Source organism: Poecilia mexicana, unplaced genomic scaffold, assembly GCF_051168715.1.
Source record: "Poecilia mexicana isolate PSO_F unplaced genomic scaffold, ASM5116871v1 scaffold_9, whole genome shotgun sequence".
Lineage (NCBI taxonomy): Eukaryota > Metazoa > Chordata > Actinopteri > Cyprinodontiformes > Poeciliidae > Poecilia > Poecilia mexicana.
The window spans coordinates 33,634,460-33,655,587 of record NW_028263378.1 but is presented as its reverse complement, the minus strand read 5'-3'; the positions used below and the strand labels follow the sequence as shown (position 1 = coordinate 33,655,587).

The window sequence follows — 21,128 nt, the reverse complement described above, 5'->3', positions numbered from 1 at the left end:
TGGGTAAATACGAATAACTTCTACCAACATGTGTGAAAGAGTATATTTACACTTAATTAAATATCTGCAATAAAACTGAGGTTTAATTTTAGAATAAATGCACTCACCACTGCCTTATGTACAAGTCTATGAACTGGTTAGTTCCCCTGGCCAACAGAAAATTGAATCAGTTGTTAACTACTATTAAATGTATCTATTTTAATTTTCCTCCATATTTAAAATAATTCTTAATGCAATTTAGTTAAATTTATAGCCTGATAAATACTGATCAGTTTTTTTCATACCAAAGATTAGAAAAGAAATTGGATATCATGTAATTTAAAGCTCCATCAGATTGGAATAATTTACCTCCCTCACTTACATGTATGACCTCTTTTCATATTTTTAACTTGTCTTTATTTACTTATTTTCAAATATCTTGCTCCTGCTTTCAATAAGATCAAATATTAATTTATTCTAGCCCTACTCCTCTGACATGGATATTCACATGTACTCTGTACATGTGAATACATGTACAGAGTACATGTATTCACATGTACTCTGTACTCTGTATTCACATGCAAATACATATTGCATGTGAATATGTATTTTCTTATTTGGTGTGAGTGTATGTAGCATGAAGTTGTCATGAATTTATATGTACTTATTTCAAGTTCTATTTTATGTTTTTTTTTTGTTTTTTGTTTTTAAGTACCCCCTCAAAAACAAAACAACATATCTTAAGGGGTTATTCTTGAAGTAAATAATCAATGTTCATCCTATAGTTATAAACTACATTAGTGTACACATTTTCTTTTGATGTCACCACTCAAACATTTTGGAAATTGAAATGAAATGCTAACTTAAACCTTGTGTTGTCTATTTTGACATTTTATGTTGTTTATTTATTAAAAAGATGACTAAATGATTCTTTCAATTAATATAGTAATATTATTGGTAAAGCACTACTTTTGCCCAGGCATAGATTTTTTTTTAAATCCATCTAGCCTGATTCTTGTCTTCGCTAAACAAAGACGCACATCTTAAGTAAATAAACTTGCCCCTCCTATGTTTCCGTAGTGTTTTTTCTGTTAATCCGGAAGTAGATCCAGCTGCCCGGCGACGAAAAAATGGCGGAGTCAAAGGAGGAGGTTGACGTCTTGGTCCAAAGAGTTGTCAAAGACATCAGTATCGCATTCAAAAGACACCCCAACATGTAAGTTGTTGAGTTTAAACACGGTGGAAGGCTGTGTTTGGGACCTATTGAACCCTGATTTAAACAACATCCGGAATCAGATGTTTTACCTGCGGCTCGGAGTAACGCATAGAATGTATATAAACTTGTGTGTTTTGTAAGCCTGTTTGGCTAATTTTTCTTCATACAGTAGCATTGGTTTTTGAAACATTACTGTTTATACAAACAACGTATAGATATAGAGATGGAAAGACGGATTACATCGCTAATTGAGTCTTATTCTCTTTGTAGAAAGAGTACCGGCGGATTCGCCGCAAACTCGATCATGCCTGTACAATGTCATTCCAAAAACACCACATCATATGACAGTTTGATCCATTCTCAGTGATTCAATTTAATTCATTTGCACAAAAAAAACATTTCTTTACAACCAGTGAATGCACACTTTGACACATGGTAATGCACACCATAGCAGCAGTAAAGCAATTTGTTGTTGCCGCTGTCAAACTATGCAAGCTCTTCCCCAGTCCCGCTAATTGTTCTTGTCTCCGTGTTTTTCAGAGACGAGATCGGCCTAATCCAGTGTCCAGAGGCCCGCTACAACCGCAGTCCCATTGTGCTGGTGGAGAACAAGCTTGGTGTTGAGAGCTGGTGTGTCAAGTTTCTGTTACCTTATGTCCACAACAAGCTGCTCCTCTACCGCCAGAGAAAGCACTGGCTAGACAGAGAAGGTATTTATTTTGAATAATATGACTTATTATGATCTTTGCGTCTAACACGCCGACTGAAGAGAACTGATTCAGAGTGGTGTCATCAAATTCATACTAAGAGTGCTGGCCAGAGTTCATGATTGTCGTTATGTGTGGAGAAAGGACCAAGGGTGCTGATGCTTTACAATATTCACAAATATTGTAAAAGCTTCACAAATCAAAAACATGGTTCTAAATATTCTGCTACCAGAGCAGAATAATCCAGTCCAGGTTTAAAGTGTCTAGGTGTTGTAGTTTTTAAGCTAGAGTTGATTAAAGATGCGGAAGGTAGTGAAAATTTAGTTGGAATCGCCCTTTAGGCATTTCCCGAATCTGAAGCTGGAATCAGAAACTAACTTCATCTTCGTCTTCAGCTTCGTAAATTAAACTTGGTCTGATTATTAAAGTACAGCCATGAACAGCACAACAATTACCCGAGCTCTGCAAGGCCAGACACTTTCCAGTGGTAAGTTGCACTCGTTTGTGCCGCTATCATTTTAAAGATATAAAGAAAGTTGGATTTCATAAAAGTTGGGGGGCTGGTTGACCTTTTGACCTTTACACTTTCATTAATATCTTCAAAGCCAAAGCAGCACAAACAAAAAAAATTTGCTGCACAAATCAACACAAACGTAGCTGAGTTGATTGACACCCATTTTGTCTGATTTAAAGAAGGTGGGGGGTTGGTTGACCTTGGATGACCTCTGGAAACATTTCTTTATATCTTTAAAATGATAGCGGCAAACGAAAATTTTTGCTGCACAAACGTTTGACACCAATTTTGTCTGATTTGAAGAAGGTGGGGGGGCCAACTTCACTCAGGTTCCGTATTACGGTCTGGAGCGCAGCAGCTGCGGTCATTTCTCCGCTGATTTGCAGTGACACTCAGCAACAGAGAACCTCAAGATTCTGGTTGTGATGGACTAAATGAGCCCAGATATTTTATTTTGTCTTATAAAAAATGTTCCTGGCCCAAACATAATGATAAAGACTCAGATCATGAACTTTATTATTTTTTAAAATACAAACAAAAAATCTAATTCACACCAAGTTTATGTTATGTAGTTCTGGTGTTTTATACTGTCGCTGCAGAACAGCAGCTCAGAACTCTGACCAGCTTCTCTGCTTTTCTCGTCTTTATTACCGTCAGAGAAACGAGCTGCTAGCAGCGATGCTACTTCACGGTCATTCCGTTACAAAACGTAATGATCGTGTTCCTGTCGCTCCCCGTGATTAAACTCACAATTACTATCCTCTGTACTGAGCAGCTCTCTGATAGCAGACGGTGTGTCCGTGAACAAGTTTAACTTAATATGGTATTATAACCGAAAAGAGAGATGTAACTTCTGTCATTAATATAGATTAGCAAAAAACCCTACAAATTACAGTGAAATACTGTTACTTCCCGTGGGCGCCGGAAGTAAGACCCATAATTGTTTCCCCAGTAAGCCTCCCAGGAATTTGTTAGCCTGCATGCAAGGTAAAATATTATCTAGCTTTCTGTTTCTTCATCCTTTTACAGTATTTCTTTCAAATTTTCCTGTATCAAGTTTCTTGCAAGCTAGCCATTACGTCACACTTTTAAGGCTAGTGTAGTTAAAATATTCAACAATCAGTTCAGCTTTAAATGGCTTTCCAGACTATCTTACTACTTACGTTTTTTTAATACATGTCCTGATTGTTGCCACAGCACTGAGGCAAACGTGTGTGTTTTTGTGTCCAACAGCTCTAGTGGATATTACTTGCACTCTTTTGCTGCTCAATCCGGACTTCACCACTGCCTGGAATGTCAGGTAAAAGAAATATTGCATCCTAATGATTATATAATCAGTTGTCTTTACAGTTTTAAAAAAACAAAATAAATCCTGAGGAACACTACTAGAACATCTAAAAAAATTAATATTGTGTAAAAGTGCACTATTTCAGGCCAGTTATTTCGGAAGTGAAACTTATTTATTATATAGAATCATCAACCTTTGTTTCTTGTAATGTTGATTATGGGGTACACAGGAAATGAATATCCAAAATTTAGTGTCTCAGAAAGTTAGAATACTGTGAAAAAGATAATTAATTGCAAATTATGGTATCATACCCTAAGCAGCTAATTAAGTCAAAACACCTGCAAAGGTTTTCTGAGCCTTTAAATCAGGGGTCCCCAAACTACGGCCCGCGGGCCGGATCCGGCCCGCCTCCTCATTTGGTCCGGCCCCCTGAACAATACCAGAGAGCAGTCAGTGTTGTTTTTCATATATATGTGGATTTTTCTTCAACCACCAGGGGGGCTCTTGAACAGATATGAAACTTAGTTTCCCTCAATGGAATATATACTAGTCAGTACCAGTCACCGTTTCGCTCACGGTTTTTTTTCCATTTGCATTCTGGGTAAAAATCTATCTACAAACGCGAATATGTAGTCGGCAGTAATCCACCCCCCCCCCCCGTCAACAAAAGTTTTCTAAGGTTTCTTTCTCAAAAAACTAAGACCGGCCCCCGACCAGAAAAGGGAACAGACCCCTGCTTTAAATGGACTCACACTCTGGGACAGTAGGATACACAATCATAGGGAAGACGGCTGGCTGGACAGATGTCCAGACTGAGGACAGTCATTGACACCTGTTACCAGGAGAGGAAGCCACAAAAGGTCATTGCTGAAAAAGCTGCTTGAGTGTGGTAGGAAAAGCACCACAAATGCACCACCAACAGGGAAAAGCTCTGCCTTCTGGGATTGCTCAGCGAAATCCATTCCAGAGGTACCATACACCGACAAATACTAGACATGAAGTACAAACGTCATATTCCCCAAGTCAAGCCACTCCTGAACTCGAGACAATGTCTGAGGTGTCTCACCTGGGATGAAGAGAAACGAAACTGAACACTTATGCACTGGCACAGAGTCCTGTTTTCAAATTAAAGTAATTTCTGCAATTCTTTTGGAAATCAATGTCCCAGGATCTGGAGGAAGAGTTGAGAGGCACAGAATCCACATTACTTGAAGTCTAGTGTCCACAGTCAGTGCAGCTGTCTACCAGGAAGTCCTAGAGAACTTCATGCTTCCCTCTGCTGACAAGCTGGATGGAGATGCTGATTTTATTTTCCAGCAGGACAAATTTCCAGCAAATGGCTACATCCTTAGGCGTGCGTGCATGTGTGTGTGTGTGTGTGTGTGTGTGCATGGTTATTGGTCCTGTCTGTCTCTGTGTTGCCCTGTGATGGGTTGGTGACATTTTGTTCCAATTGGAAACTATTTGTTTTTAAATCATGTCTGACAAAATTACTGTTTCACTGATTAATTTATTGCAAATCTTTTTCTGCATTTTAAATATGGCTCTTTCAGAGGATTATAATGATGTGTGTTGTAACAGGAAAGAGCTGTTAGAGTGTGGTGCTCTCAATCCAGACAGAGACCTTTACCTGAGCAAGCTGGCCCTCACCAAATTCCCCAAAAGCCCTGAGACATGGATACATAGGTAAGGTTTTAAAACTCAGATTTCCCTTTTTTTAAAGAATAGAACAAATGTTCTCTATTATTTCAAATATTTTTGTAGTGCTCACATTTTGGAAGTGAAACCTACAAAAATTGCATACGGAATCCAAATTAAATGGAAAAGAAAGACCTTTTGTGATGAGACTGGAAATACAAATATTTATCCTTACTCTATTTAAAAATACAAACAAACAAATTGCACTATAAGACTGTAAGAACCCTGTAATTAATTATGTAATTGTTCATCTGAAGCCAGATGTAAACATCACAGCTAAAGTCCAAATCCAGGTGACATGCTGCACAAACCAAAAATGCTGTGCAGCATATGACATGCAACAACAAACTGTTACAGTGTCACAAGTCCTTCTCTTCTGATGAGATTTCCCAATAGCTGTGATTTTTACTGTGCAATGTCTTGTACACTGGATTGTCTGTATGAAACAAAACATCTCCAAATATTTTTTTAGGGCCTAGTGGCTAGGGCTGGGGGATATGAGGAAAATCTAATATCCTGATATATTTTTGCTATATCACGATAGACGATATATATCAGGGTATTCTTAAATGAGCTCCAATGTTATTTTAAACTCTTGCAGCATGATGTCACCCACACAAGTTCCTGCCCCCATTTGTCTGCTAGACTTAAATGTAAGCTCATATAAAAAGTGATGCAGTAGTTTGCTATGAACTGTCTACACACTATGACTAGATAACAAGGTGAGAAATAAGTTTTAACTAAGAAAAAAATAGCAAGGGACAGAGAAGTAGGCCAGTTATGCTTGACTTTGACAAACTTAACATATAGATGTGCTGTGGAATAAGGTGCGTTTTGGGGTGCGTTCACACTGCAGCCTGAAGTGACCCAATTCCGATTTTTTTGACGTAATGCGACCTGTATCCGATCTTTTCATGGCAGTGTGAACAGCACAGGTCGGATTCTTTTTCGAATGTGACCCGTATCCGATACGTATCCAATTCAAATGCGACCTAACGTCCAGGTCGCATTCATCCGAACTGAACGTCACTGATTCTCAACAAATCTCACTATTCTGTGTCCTGATACGTGCAAGAGGGAAGAAAAACAACAACTATGACAGACAATATGAGGATTACGTTGTTAATGTGCTGCTCCGGCCGGACAACTTCAAATATGTAAGCTAAGCTCCACTGTTTGCCTCCATGTTTACTTCCGCAAACACTGAGCACTTCTTCTTTTTATGGCGGTTGGCAGAACACTGAGAACGCTGACGCTATTGTGCCCTCTACTGCGCAGGCGGGATACTTTCAGGTTGTTTGCCCGTTCACACTGCAGAACGCATACAGGTTGCATTTACTGGCAGTGTGAACGGCCCCGGCAAAAAAGTCGGAATTGGGTCACTTCAGGCTGCAGTGTTAACACTCCCTTGGTTCAGCTTAAAAATAAAAAAGGCGACCTACACACAAACTGACAGATCATCAGTGTTTTAATGAGCTAATTAGCCACCCTGTGTTAGCATGCTTAATAGCAGCGGTGGCTAATCTACCAGTCAGCAACCACTCAATAATAATCACAAAATACACATCAAGCCTAAAAACCGAAAACTGTAAAGAACTGAATGTTCTGTTCTATGTAGGGTAATGTTTGAGTGGTATTGGTGCTGAATCCGGATACATAAAGTTCCGTTGTTGTCAGTTGTTATGGCAACGAGTCTGCGTGTATCATAAAGCCGACAGAGAGCGAGAAAAGGAATGAGTAGTTTTGAGTTATTTTTTCCCATTGCGTATAGGGTTGCCACCTTTCAGAAATAAAAATAAGGGACGCCCACTATTGCACGTCGTCCTAGTCTCAAAGGGGGGGTGGGGAATGGCAGGGGGGGCAGTAGGGGGTGCGTGGGTTACCAAGGGACCAGTACCTATATATTTTGAGCCAGGGGGGACAGTCTGTGGCGGCAGCGTGTCGATTGATCTGTGTTACCCAGAAAGCAGTTGGGCACAATATCGCAACACCAACACCTTGAGTGAAACAATGACTGGGTTAGCCTACTATATGAAGTACTCGAGGACCATTCCTTATTATTACACATCAACAAATCGCGTTCTGTACCGGTTCAATACGGGACGGTTCAGTATTTTAAGGGACGGGTGGCAACCCTAATTGTTAGCATTAAGTGAATCATACCTACATATCCAGGTTTCACTAGTTCTGCCGCGGCAGCGCGGCTATGAACAGCGTGTAAAAGAATAATCTGATTAGGGTGTGAAATAAATTTGTGGTACAGCCTTTTGTGGCAATAGTTTTATAACTTATGTCATTTTGTTCGACATCCTCCATAAAAAATCCAAACCACTGCCAAATTATTGATCGAGCGCCGTTTCTCTTCGGAATTAGACTAGTTCATCTGATTCCTCTTCAGTTACCGTCTCATTCACAGCTCGCCTCAAACTCGCCGTAACCATGTTTGTTTTCTCCATGCAGCGTGATTGGTAGAACATTTTTCAGGTTGGGAGGGGGGACCAACCTGAAAAATGTTCAGGATCCTTGTCGGCGTAGATCCTTGCCAACAAGGATCTACGCCCTTGCCGACAAGGGCGTAGATCCCATCTCATTATTGCTGGGGGACTATAAACAGGAACATTTCTTAAGAGCAATTTTGGGGGGGTTGGCAAAATTACATTGAAATGTAACATAAAATGTGGTTTAAAGAGTTTTTAAACCACATTCAAGCTGCAGGACCAAAAATGACTAGTAATGCACATCAAACATGTTTTTCTCAATAAGCAACCTATTGAGAAATAAAACTAAAACTCAAATGTTGCTTCTTTACGAGTTTTGTTCAGTCAGACTGATCTCTATTAGATCAATCTCTACACCTTTATAAAATTTTAAGGTTCTAAATACAAAAGCTTTAATTAGTAACTGCTCTTAACAAAATTCCTCATAAACATTAATTTATTGAAATGGCTATTTAAATTATAACTTAAGTTGCTTTATTTTTAAGCCTTCTTTAGTTTTGCCATGTCCTCGGTGATAGAGAAGCAACAGTTAGATATAAATGAATATCTGGGGGGTATTATAACTTAAACTTAACATTTAAAGCACCAGGGTTTATATGTTTGTGATGCAGAGCCACAGCTAACAGCTAGCTCCTCACTTCAGCTGCTCTGACAAGCCTGTGTCTTCAGCAGCTGTTGCTCCTCCTACACTTTACACTTTGGACTGAACCATTGTTCTAACAAGAGTAAGGGGGGCACCTAAAATTTAATTCTTATTTTGTTCTGAGATAAATGGCAGATTTAGTTAATTCTTTGTTTCTTTTGCCTTTTCATATTGATATTATTTAAATGCAAACGTTTCTTCAATTATTTTTTGGGGGGGAAAATTCTAGACTTTTCCAAGATTGGGAGGGTCCGGACCATCCCCCCGGCCACCCTGGGATTTATGCCTATGGGTGGCAGATAAACTATACTCACAGTGAATTTGATGGTGGAAATTTATTATTTGAACAACAATTTATACTCGGTAATTGCGATATAGCCATTTTAACTATTGTAAATTTAAATTATCGCGGTACTTCGAGAATACTCGATATATCGCCCAGCCCTACTAGTGGCCTTTATAGAGCTTTGGAACGTGACGTCACTGCTGTAGATCGAGGGATATCAGCGCCATCTTTGGTGTCCATAAATGTAACCGACAAAAGCTTCTTTTTTTTTTTTTAATCCAAGTTACTTAAAATAATTTAGCTATGGTACGAACTTGCTGCGTTATCGGGTGTAATGTCCAATCACATGACCGAAAAGGTAAAAAGATGGAAAACGGACTTTCGTTTCACTATTTTTCTGCTTGGAAACAACGTGTGGAGGTTAAGCTAACGGAACTAACGTAAAGAAGACGAATGTCAGCGGTGAGACGTCCTGATATTACCTTCTCCAACATCCCCAGATACCTACAAGTTCCCTCCAGACATTTCTATTCTGGTGAGTGTCTAAATTCTCTTTGTTATTGCTGTGTCATAATTTTTTGCTATGGTTTTATCCGAGTGTACTCATGTTCAGTTTCTGTTGAGTTCATTTAAGTGGGTCAACCTTGTTTAGGTCGGGCTTATATTGTTTATGTGGCGTAGTCCGAGTTTTGTCAGTGGACATCGAGGTTCTTACATTATTGTGAAGTAAACTATTTAAGATTTTTTTGTGTTATCAGATTTGCAGTATTAATACTGATGTGTGTTCTGATATGTCCTCTTAAAGGCAAACCGACGTATGAAATGGATGAGCTCAATCCTGACTGGGTTCCAGTGCTGAATATGGGTCACTGCGAGGTAAACGCCACAACATTGGACCGACATGCACGTCAATTAAAGAGGCGATACAGCAAGACCATGGTGGATCAACAAGTTACTTAGACTGTTTTCATTATTTACCCCAGAAGAGGTAAATAATGAAAACAGAGCAGCGGAGGCAACAGAAGAGGAGCAAGTTGGAGAGGCTGAGGAGGAAACCCCAGGAGAGGAGCTCAGGAAGGCTGCAGACTCTGAAGAGGAAAAGGAACCATTTGTGTTGAAATATGTGTACAGTTGGAAGTGGCTGTTTTCTCTCATTTAATAATTTAATGCATTAAACATTCATGAATCGTTTGATTCAAGCACTTCAACTTGCATGTAAACAGGTGAATCACATTTTAAGTAAAAATTTGATATTTAAATATTTCAGGTAATAAATGTACACGTAATGAAATATTTTTAAATAAATATTTTATTTGATTAAAGTAAACAATTATATAATCTGGTTGTTATATGTAATGTAACAAGCAAACTATCAGGACACTGGGTTTTTGGGTTTGTTTTGCTTTATTTTGTTCATTAAGATAACATCCACATAAAGTACGTCTACTGCCTGCTGTGTTTGTGTCCACCGTCACACCACATCATGACACAAACCAGATGAAAGAGCCCATCTTTAAACATTTAATGTGTAATTAAACAATAAAGGTGACAAGTACATTTTATGAAATAGATCACACTTTAAGTAAATATTTGTTGTATTTAACATATTTCAGGTAAGTGAACATATAATGAGATAGATCCTGTCCTAGAATTTTATGTAATTGAACATTACGGGTAACAAGTGATGATCATCTGAGGTAATACATTTTATGAACACTTTTTAAAAATATTGATAAATATAATTTTGGTTAAAAAATAAAAAGGGGTCAAAATGGAATAAAAATATGCCTCATCTATTAGTAGAATAATTTCACACGGATTTTGAGTCAACAGGTCACATGACCTGGAAGCTATTGAAGAAAAACCCTAAATTTTGACAAAAAACAAGTTAAATAAAACAAAAATGACTTAAAATGGAAAACAAATGCCTGTGCCTCACCTATACAGACTAGTAGAAAGATTTCAAAGTGATTTTGAGTAAATATATCAGTTGACCAGGGGCGCAACTACATATTATTCAGGTGGATGCGAAAACTAACCCTAACCCCCCCCTCCCCCCAACCCCCCAAAAGGAAGGTATGTAAGGGTGAAGGAGCGTGGAAAACATACAGTCGCTCTATCCATATGAGCGACCGTATGTTTCACCCCCCCCCCCCGCCCGCCCCCCGAGACGAACACACGTGAAAGGTAAAACCCGCTACATTTACAATTACATGTGCGCGAGGTGAAGGAGCGTAAGGGCGCGGTGAAGTGTATGGGAAGGCATCATCGGGGCGCCGCCCCCTCCAGACGGGGTTTTGACGCCCCTTCTGGTGCAGCGCCCCTATGTGTTGCATGCGCTGCATACCCACTTTTTGCGCCACTGCAGTTGACTTGGAAGCTATTGAAGAAAACATTAAAATTATTTAAAATATATGACTTTAAAATTTAAAAGAGGATATTGTGTCTCATGTAAAAGCACGAATTAGCACTGACAGTTGGTTACAATTCAAGGCATTTATTAACATTTGTTTGACAGGAGTGTTTGGTTCAATAATTTGTTAACAGTCCCTAGGTAAACCTTCGAGCGCTTTTGCCAGGAGCGGTGGAGAACGGCTGGCCGACATTAGCGTTAATAAATCGGTTCAACCTTGAGCTAAACGCCGGTTACTCCGCGGAGCTTGGGCCAGGAGCGGTGGAGAACCGCTGGCCGACATTAGCGAGCTAAATGCTGCTTACTCCTCGGAGCTCGAATATCCAACTTGAAACTAACTTCACTGCGGTGCCCTTGAGGGAGCGGTGGAGAACAGCTGTCCGAAATTAGCGTTCATAAATCGGATCAGCCTCTAGCTAAAAGCCCCTTACTCCGTGGAGCGCGAATATCCAATATCTAACTTGAAAACAACTTCACTGCAGTCGGTAACGCAAAGAAAACACTGGTGTTCTGACTAGTTTGTTTTGGTCTGTGGATACCAAAGATGGCGCCGAGCGACGTAAACGTCATACGCTGTGACGTCAGCTCCAAAGCTCTATTGAATACTACATAGTAGAGATGTGTCGATTGATCGGCCACCAATCATAATTGGCCGATTCCTGCAAAAAAGTGTATGATTGGTGATCACCGATCACTGTCTCTTGTTGCCGATCACCAAAACCGATCACCTTTATCTCAATGCAGAGCCTGTGTGTGCAGCTTATCTCCTCTTTCCTTCACTATAACGCTCTGAGAGTTAATGGAGAAGTTTGTGTGTTGCGACGGAAAAATACCTCAGGGGTGAAACACGTCAAAATGCATCAACACAACAAATCTAATATAACACTTAAAAAACAAGCACTTAACAGAGTTTGGCTATATGGCTCACTGCAGACAAAAAAAGACATCCGGAGCGGCCAGACAGCAGGTAAAGCAGCGCGCAACTATTAACACTCACCTGGAAGAGCATGACGGTCAGAAAGTTAAGAAATTAACCTGAAAAATAATTGAAGTCGATGAGCTAGCAGTGGAAGATGCTGGTTCTGCTCTTGACTTGACTGCCGCTATGTGATATTGATAGTAATATTTCACAGACGGAGCGCCGTTTAACCTCAACCCGGCAGGGAACTCTCACACCGAACAGCTGCCTAAAGCTGTAGCATGTAACTTAAAAACAAAACAAAACAAAAAAAATAAGATTTTACATAAGTATTAAAACATTCGCTATGTCCTAGCATGAGAAAGAAAAGCTCTGAAAAAATTAAATCAATCTCCTTTGCCTTCTCCAGATGTTCTGCAGAATTACTCCGCTCAGTCAGAAACAGTCAATCAGAGCCAGCATTAATCAGCTAGCCATGCTCTCAGGAAGTTTTGATTTAGTAACTCAGGATTGTTTATTTTGATGCAACCTGCATTTGAGTTTGAATGAAAGTTTCCCTTTGTTGACATTATTTGATAGGCTGTTGAGAGCCTTACTGTTAAATGTTGTTTTACTGATTGCAGGTTTTTCAGTTGTGCTTTTGACTGAGTAGCTTCTGTATTGTTGTTCCTGCAAGTATTTTACATGTTTTATGTCTAAATTGGGTGAATTTATTGCCAGATAACGTAGTAGCAATTATACCTTAAGCGAAAAATTTACAGCCAATCCAGATGATTGGCAATGATCAGCCCTGATGGGTGATCGGAATTGGCAGCAAAAAACCTGATCAGAGCATATCCACTACATAGTTGTAATATGCAATATATATAGTAGAAGCAATAGAAATTTGGACTACAATAGAGATCTATTGTCTAGATCTCTATCTCGACAATAGATCCATCTATCTGTTTGTCAGTCACTCAGTCAGTCACTCATCTTGCCTGTTGGGTGAATTCCTCCACTAAAAACTCTTTGGACTTTAAATCAAGTGAGACCAACTTATCTGTCTTCTGACATGAGATCATCTTGATTAGGTCAAGGGGGTCAGAGTGGAGCTTTCCAAGAAAAAAAATGACTTGCTGCTCTGAAGGGGCAGGGCTTAGATGACATCAGAAAATGATGACATAGTCTCATAGACATTTGCTCAGATACAACATCATACCTAAATCACTCATACCAAGTTTGGTGCTACTTAGCCATTGGGAGTGAAAGTTATAGCGTTTTGTTTGCTTTGGAGAGTACGCCTAGATCACTGCTTGGCCACATGCTCAAAAACTCATGATTTTGATCAATTTTAATTCCCCATCCCTGCATATTGACCAAAAATGAAGCTGATAGCTCAAAATCCCAAGGCAGAGTTTGCTAAAGTTTGAGGAGTGTAAACATGAATAATGTAGATTTCTACATTTTAGAAATGTATTACATAAAAATAATAAGCCTTTGCAGCCCTTTTGCTGCTTGGGCCTAATTGTCTCCATGTCATACTTGGAAAAATTGGTTATTAGCACAAGATAACTTTTTTTTAGCAAGAAAGTATTTATTAAGGAAGTTCAAAATGGCACTTTCTTCACAAAGAAGAAACTGATACAGTTACTTTGTGAGAATAGTTCACATTTTTTACTCTATAAAATAAATTAATTAAAGGAATGATTTTTTGTGTACCACTTTAACTTTAAAAATGTACCTTGTCAACGTTACTCACCAATGTGATTCCTGACATCAACATAATTGCTGTGTTGAGGTCTTGTACAGTCCTGCAACCCACATTATATTGCTGAATTAAAAATGTGCACTTAACAGTGCACATTTTTAATGTGCACTGTTAAGTGTACATTAAAAATGTGCAATTAAGTGCACTAATGTACCATCTTCTCATAGTCATCTAAAATTCAGCGAGTTAGGTTTGAAATATCTAGTGACACCAAATACTGTCACAATACTTAGTGGGAGTGCAAAATCCACATAGGAGCTACAGAACTTCAAATAAACAAAAACAAAAAAAAAATCATGCATCTTAATAATAAAAAAAGACAGCTAAAAACACTTAGTATGCAAATACTGATATGTTATGTCTTTGCTGATTAAATTATACACCTGATTCTTGAACATTCTGTGTCTCCCTCCAGACGCTGGGTGTTGCAACACATCCTGCGTCAGTTTTCTGCTGTGGCCCACAAGACTCAGCAGCAGGTTGAAGCAGAGCAGCCTGATGCAGAGAGGACCCCGTTTTTGGGTAGTCATCTGGACCGATTAATACACCAGGAGATGAAGGTGTGCTCTGATGCTGCTTGTCGCTATCCTAGTAATTATAACGCCTGGTCCCACCGCATCTGGGTACTGCAGCACATGGCCAAAGGCAACATAAAGGTTTGACTAAGACATTATTCAAAAATATTACCTCACATTGCACTTTTATTTGCTTAATATAACATTAGGCAAATAAAAGTGCAAAGTGTTTATGTCTTCAAAGCAAGTGTCTTATTGCATTGAAAGTATGTATGTGTCAACATACAGCTCATCCTACATATCACTTGTCATATTACTTTATGCATTTTTATCACTCAGTAGCCACTGAAATATTTTTTGTGTCAGGGTTTAAAGATTGCAGCAAATTTACAAAGATGATTTCTGGGATTATAGCTGGTTAATCTACGTAGTATAATCAAATACAGCCTACAGTTAGACTGGCTTGAGCTAACCCTGTAGTTATGCTGCTATAGACATAAGCTGCTGGAGGACATAGCGACATAGTGGGGTCACTATGGAAAAGGAAAGTTTTAAGCCTAGTATTAAAAGTATTCAGGGTGTCTGCCTCATGGATTAAATCCGGAAGGTGGTTCCACCAGAGAGGAGCCTGAAAACTAGAGGTGTGCCGATCGATCAGCCACCGATCATAATCGGCCGATTTCCTTGAAAAAGTGTATGATCGGTGATCACCGATCACGGTCTCTTGTTGACGATCACACAAACCGATCACCTGGATCTCATTTCGCAGCCTGCCTGTGCAGCTGGTCTCCTCTTTCCTTCACACTGCGCAAACGCGCAGCAACAAATCCTAAGCGATGTGGAACTATAACGCACTGAATGAATGGGGAAGTTTGCGTGTTGCGGTGGAAAATTGAAGCAGGTCAAAATGCATCAACACAACGAAGCTAATACGACATAAAAACAATGACATACTTGACGGAGTTTGGCTACATCGAGGCTCACTGCAGTAAAAAAGACATGCGGAGGATCAGATAGCAGGTAAAGCAGCGCACAGCTACAAACACTCACCCGGATTAGCATGACGGTCAGAAAGCTAAACAAATAACCCGCAAAATTATTTAAGTCTTCGAGCTGCGATGTAAGACGCTGGTTCTGCTCTCCTGTTGAACCGCTGCTACGCTACAGGTAGTAATATTTGACAGACGGAGCTTCGCTTCTGCTCCACCTGGTAGTGACTCTCACCGAACCTCTGATTAAAGCTGCAGCATCTAACCTAAAAAAATCAATTTTACATACGTATTAAAACTTTTGCTGTCCTAACATGAGACAGATAATCTCTGAAAAAAATAATCGATCTCCTCCCTGATCTGCATAATTACTCCGCTCAATCAGAAACAGCCAATCAGAGCTAGCAGTAATCAGCTAGCCGCCATGCTATCAGGAAGTTTTCATTCAGTAACTCTGGATTGTTTATTGTATGGAACCTGTTTTTGCCTTTGAATGTTAAGTTTTATACTTGAATTTTTTTGGCAATGTTGAGAGGTTTTATTTTGGCTCTTTGCATTATTTAGAGCCTTCATATGTTATCAGTCTGTTAAAGATAGCATATCAATAGCAGTACAATTTGCACAATGCCTGTTTTGTTTTGTTTTGTTTTGTTTTGTTTTCTTGGAAAAAGTTATTAAAAACAAGTTTTTGTCTAAACTTGTCTAAACTTAAGGTGAATTCATGGTTCTTTTTTTCCACATAATGTAACGGTAGTGCTTAGATAATAATTATGTGATCGGTATCAGTGATCGGCCCTCATTGGTGATCGGAATCGGCAGGAAAAAACCTGATCGGCACATCTCGACTGAAAACTGAAGGATCTGCCTTCCATTCTACTTTTAGAACCTCCAGGAACCAACAGGAAACCTGCAGTCTTAGAGCAAAGTTCTGTGTTAGGAACATATATGTATGATGGAGCAGATTATTAAGGTTTGTATGTGAGAAGGACAGTTTTAAATTTCATTCTGGACCTAACAGAGAGGCAATGAAGAGAATTTAAAATAGCAGAAATCTGATCTCTCTTTTTGTCATCAGAAGTCTTACTGCAGCATTTTCTTTTAACTGCATTTTATAAACTTCTTGATTGTAAAGAATTATGATAGTCCAGCCTTGAAGTAACAGATGCATTGAGTGGTTTTTCAGCATAACTCCTGGACAGAATATTTCTAATGTTGACAATATTGTAGAGAGAAAATGAATTAAATCATAGAACCTGTTTAATATAGGATTTAAGTGACACATCCTGGTCAAAAATAACACCAAAGTTTCTTACTCTGTCACGGAGGGCCAACTTAATACCATCTACATAAAATGATTGTGTAAAGAGTTTCTTTTTTAAAGAATGACAACATCTGAATTTAAAAGCAGAAAATTTGAAGTCACCAAGGTTTTCAAGACATGCTTATAGTCTACCAAACTGATTGGATTTATGGCTAAAAAATAGAGCATTATTAGCATAGCAGTGAAAATTTGCTGCTGATTTTAAACCTTCAGTCTCCTGTTTTTAACTCTGCAGGTAATCTGCCTTTTTTGGATCATTTTCTCACAGGTTTTCCGTGATGAACTGTCGTCTGTGCATCCATGGGTCTCCATGCACGTATCTGATCACAGTGGGTTTCACTACCGGCAGTTCCTTCTCAAGGAGTTACTGAACACTGAACTGAGCCAGTCTTTGTCTTCTGATTCTGCTAGCACAATCTTTTGTCCATCCCAGCACCAGAGCAATACAGTCCATAGCACCTGTCCTCAGGCTAATGGTGAGCTGTCATTGGGTGATGCAGCCTGTGGGGATAGGATCACTACAGTATTTAAACTTTTTTACCAGGAGACTGAACTATGCTCTGACCTGATTCAGTCTTTTCCTGGACATGAAACACTCTGGAGTCACAGGTGAGCTTTCATAATTTGAATATACCCATTACTATAGGTAAAAATATGTCTGCAGTACATATTGGTTCAAGACATTTATGGAGAAGCAATTTTCTAAAGAGATTTTTGGTATTTCGTTCTGGATTTTAATTTTGCTGAGGGAAGCTTATGTACTTTTGAAAATAAATTACTTTTTGTTTTTGATGAGTGTTGAAACCATGGTTTTCTGAAACTAGGTCTGAATTCACATGTAGAGTTTTGACAACCACCTGTTCACAATCATTCAGACCAGATGTTGGTCTATAACCAAGCTGCTTTTCATATTCAAGACATAAAACTCATCGTCTGATCCAGCAGACGTGATGGAATCTTGTATTGAATATATACTGCAGGTATACACTCACTGGCCACTTTATTAGGTACCCCTTGCTTGTATCGGGATGGACCCCCTTTTCAGACCTGCCTTAATCCTTTATGGCATTGATTCAACAAGGTACTGGAAACATTCCTCAGAGAGTTTGGTCCATATTGACATGATGGCATCATGCAGTTGCTGCAGATTTGTCGGCTGCACATCCTTGATGTGAATCTCCCGTTCCATCACATACCAAAGGTTTTCTATTGGATTGAGATCTGGTGACTGTGGAGGCCATTCGAGTTCAGTGAACTCGAATGACAAACCAGTCTGGCCATTCTCCTCCGACCTCTGGCATCAACAAGGCATTTGCGTCCACAGAACTGCAGCTCACTGGATATTTTCTCATTTTCAGACCATTCTCTCTGTAAACCTTAGAGATGGTTGTGCATAAAAATCCCTGTAGATCAGCAGTTTCTGAAATACTCAGACCAGCCCGTCTGGCAACAATAAACATGCCACGTTCAAAGTCACTTAAATCACCTTTTTCCCCATTCTGATGCTCTTGGTCATGTCTACATGCATTAATTTGCTGCCATGTGATTGGCTGATTCAACATTTGCATTTATGAGCAGCTGTGCCTAATAAAATGGCCTGTGAGTGTAAAATCAGTAATAAATTGCAGTAATAATGATTTTCTCTCTTCCAGGCGGCATGTGTACTACTTATGGCACCACTGGAGGCAGGATCAAGATATCTGCAGTGTCGGCAAAGAGAATGAGTTGAAGCCTACTGGAATCAATGAGCCAGGTGGCAGCCAGGGGAAGAGTGTGGACAGACATAAACATGTTAGTGTTCCTATGGAGGTGGATAGAGTGTCCTTGCCTGACCATGACAGCAAACGTCTAAGGAGAGGAATCCTTCTGCCCAGCCTTCTGACCCTACAAAATGAACACACCTTTGTTAACAGCATACTGAACAGTTGCTGTAATGCTGAGCAGAACATCTATGCTGTGGCATACAAAAAGTGGTTAGATACTGTCATTAGTGCCCAGTCTTTAGACATATAAGATCTAGGCCCATACATTCAACACTAAAGTGGCCTTTAGATATTGATTTAGGAATAACTTACTTATCTGTAGTTATAATTAAAATGAGGTATATATTAACATGGAGTTACATTCAGAACTATCTTCCATGAGGAGGCAGTGTGCAAGATCGATCAGTTTGAGGGTATTCTTCAGAATCCTGTTTGAGTGTGATCTGAGCCACTTATTCTGTCTACATAGACCCTGTTTGTGTCTGACAGTAAATTGTCTTTATTTTATTTGTCTGCCCAGGCCTTAGATCAAATTTCTGTTTCTCTTCATATGTGCAAGCAAAAATTATGTGAAGTTGTTTGTGTAGCAGAATAGAATCAGATGAGAAAGTGCACGAAGAAGAATTGGTTTTACTAACAGTCATTAGACATGATAGTGTGAAGTTTTAAAATAGCCAAATGGAACGAAAAAGTAAAATAATGAAATGAATTATTAACTTTTTGCAGTTTTTTTTTCATGTTAAATAGCAGACTACTGGAAGCGATATCACCTGGAATTTTTTTTCTATTATTTTTCAGCTGTTCACACTGTATTTTCAAATCTGATAGAAAATATTGCATACATGTTTTTGACCTTGAACATTTTACTAATGTATGTACAATATATTCTTTGGTTTGTTTTTTAATAGTGGTAAACATAATAGTAAAGTCATGTTAAAGAGCTTACAATAAAAGTTTACCCACTTGTAATTTTAGTTTGAGGGGATTTTTTGATTAAGCTAACTCAATGTAGTAGTGCAAAACTGTGATGTGGGAGAAACATGATATATGATTTTCAAAATGTTAAATCTGAAAGCTTTGCATATTCTGGCTTGGTCTTTTCTGTAATATCCCTTTTCATGAATGAAGAACTGTGCAGACATCAGTATGTCAAACAACAGTATCTTCAGTTGGAGGCTTCTTCATACAGGGTGGGTTCTCTCCGGGTCCTCCGGCTTCCTCCCTCAGTCCAAAAACATGACTGTTAGGTTAATTGGTTTCTCTAAATTCTTCCTAGGTGTGTGTGTGTGTGTGTGCATGGTTGTGTGTCCTGTCTGTCGCTGTGTTGCCCTGCAACAGACTGGCGACCTATCCAAGGTGTGCCCCGCCTCTCACCCGGAATGTTAGCTGGAGAGGCAGCAGCAACCCTCCTGACCTCACTAAGGGACAAGGGTGTAAAGAAAATGGATTGATGGTTTATTCATACAGACCATTAAAGAAAATTCTGCCTTCCAAAGCCATCAACAGCTACAATATATTTTATTTTCCTTTACCGTAATGAAGTCTTTTTGAATGGGGTATATGCCACGAGAGGTGGTGACGTATTTCCGTTTGAATTTATTCCACATAGATTGGTTCCGGGTCCTGCTTGCTCCTATTGTTTTTGGCCAAAGCTGCAAGATCTGTACCATGAAAAAGACGCAAAGCTTAAAATATCTGCGAGCTACTGGTACAACAATCGAGTTTTGTTGTGTGCCGTTGTGTCCAGTAATTAGCCAGTACCATCTGGTGCTTAGTTTTTTAATTTTCCTGCTGATAACATGGCGACAGCAGACTGTAGCCAAAACTTAGCCACTACAGCTAACACACGGTTTGTAGCTGCCTGCTATTTCAAAGCTTGAGGATATTGAAGATTGTTAAGGAAGAATATTATCTATAATAGTTAACTTTGGAAAAAAGTCTGGCTCTCTCACTTCCTTTAGATCCCAGGTCCTCTCGGCGGGCCACGTGTAGCCACAAGGAAACAACAATGCGTGTTGACGTCACAGAATTACAGAATTTAATCCAATATAAGACAATGCATAAACTTAGAAGTAAGACAATGCACAAACTTACACCAGAAACTGCAGAACAATGGAGACATACATTCATTTACCTCACAGACTTGGGAAAGAAGGAAAGAAAGCAAAGACTGGCTAAGACATCTTTGGAGAGTTGCAAGAGCAAATCTAATGTGTTACTTCTGTGTAGAAAGTTTTATAGTAAAAGGCGTATTCCTATCTTTAATTTATTCAAATAAGGCGTATCTTTGCTCATCCAACCAGGAGCTATCTCTGACCCTCTATCTGAAGCCTAAACCCCTGCCGTGTTTACGGCTTTTCACAGATGAGTGTGAAAAGCTACAACTTCCACTGTATTGTTTTCTCACAGACAAAAGGCAGTTCAAACGATCCTAGCAAACCATCTGCTGGAACTACAGTTAAAATAAAGGTCAATAGGCCAGAATAAGTTACTGATTTAAAACCACAATTTAGGCCATTTGAATCAAGACATGTTAAGTTTTAAAACTAGCTTATTTTAAATGTATTTTCTCAACAGTTCCCTCTTTTAATCTCTTAATAGAGATTACACTCTAAAATATAAATTTAAA

General features: G+C 39.1%; 1 protein-coding gene across 1 annotated transcript; it reads left to right on the top strand.

Annotated features, from left to right (window-relative positions):
* Nucleotides 1-1,059: 1,059 nt before the first annotated feature.
* ptar1 (protein prenyltransferase alpha subunit repeat containing 1) lies at nt 1,060-19,468 on the top strand. Its single transcript, XM_088009181.1, has 7 exons — nt 1,060-1,195; nt 1,736-1,905; nt 3,650-3,716; nt 5,286-5,390; nt 14,327-14,567; nt 17,005-17,345; nt 18,389-19,468. Exons 1-7 carry the CDS (start codon nt 1,110-1,112, stop codon nt 18,747-18,749), a joined length of 1,371 nt encoding a protein of 456 aa, XP_087865307.1. The 5' UTR covers nt 1,060-1,109; the 3' UTR covers nt 18,750-19,468.
* The last annotated feature ends 1,660 nt before the right edge of the window (nt 19,469-21,128 follow it).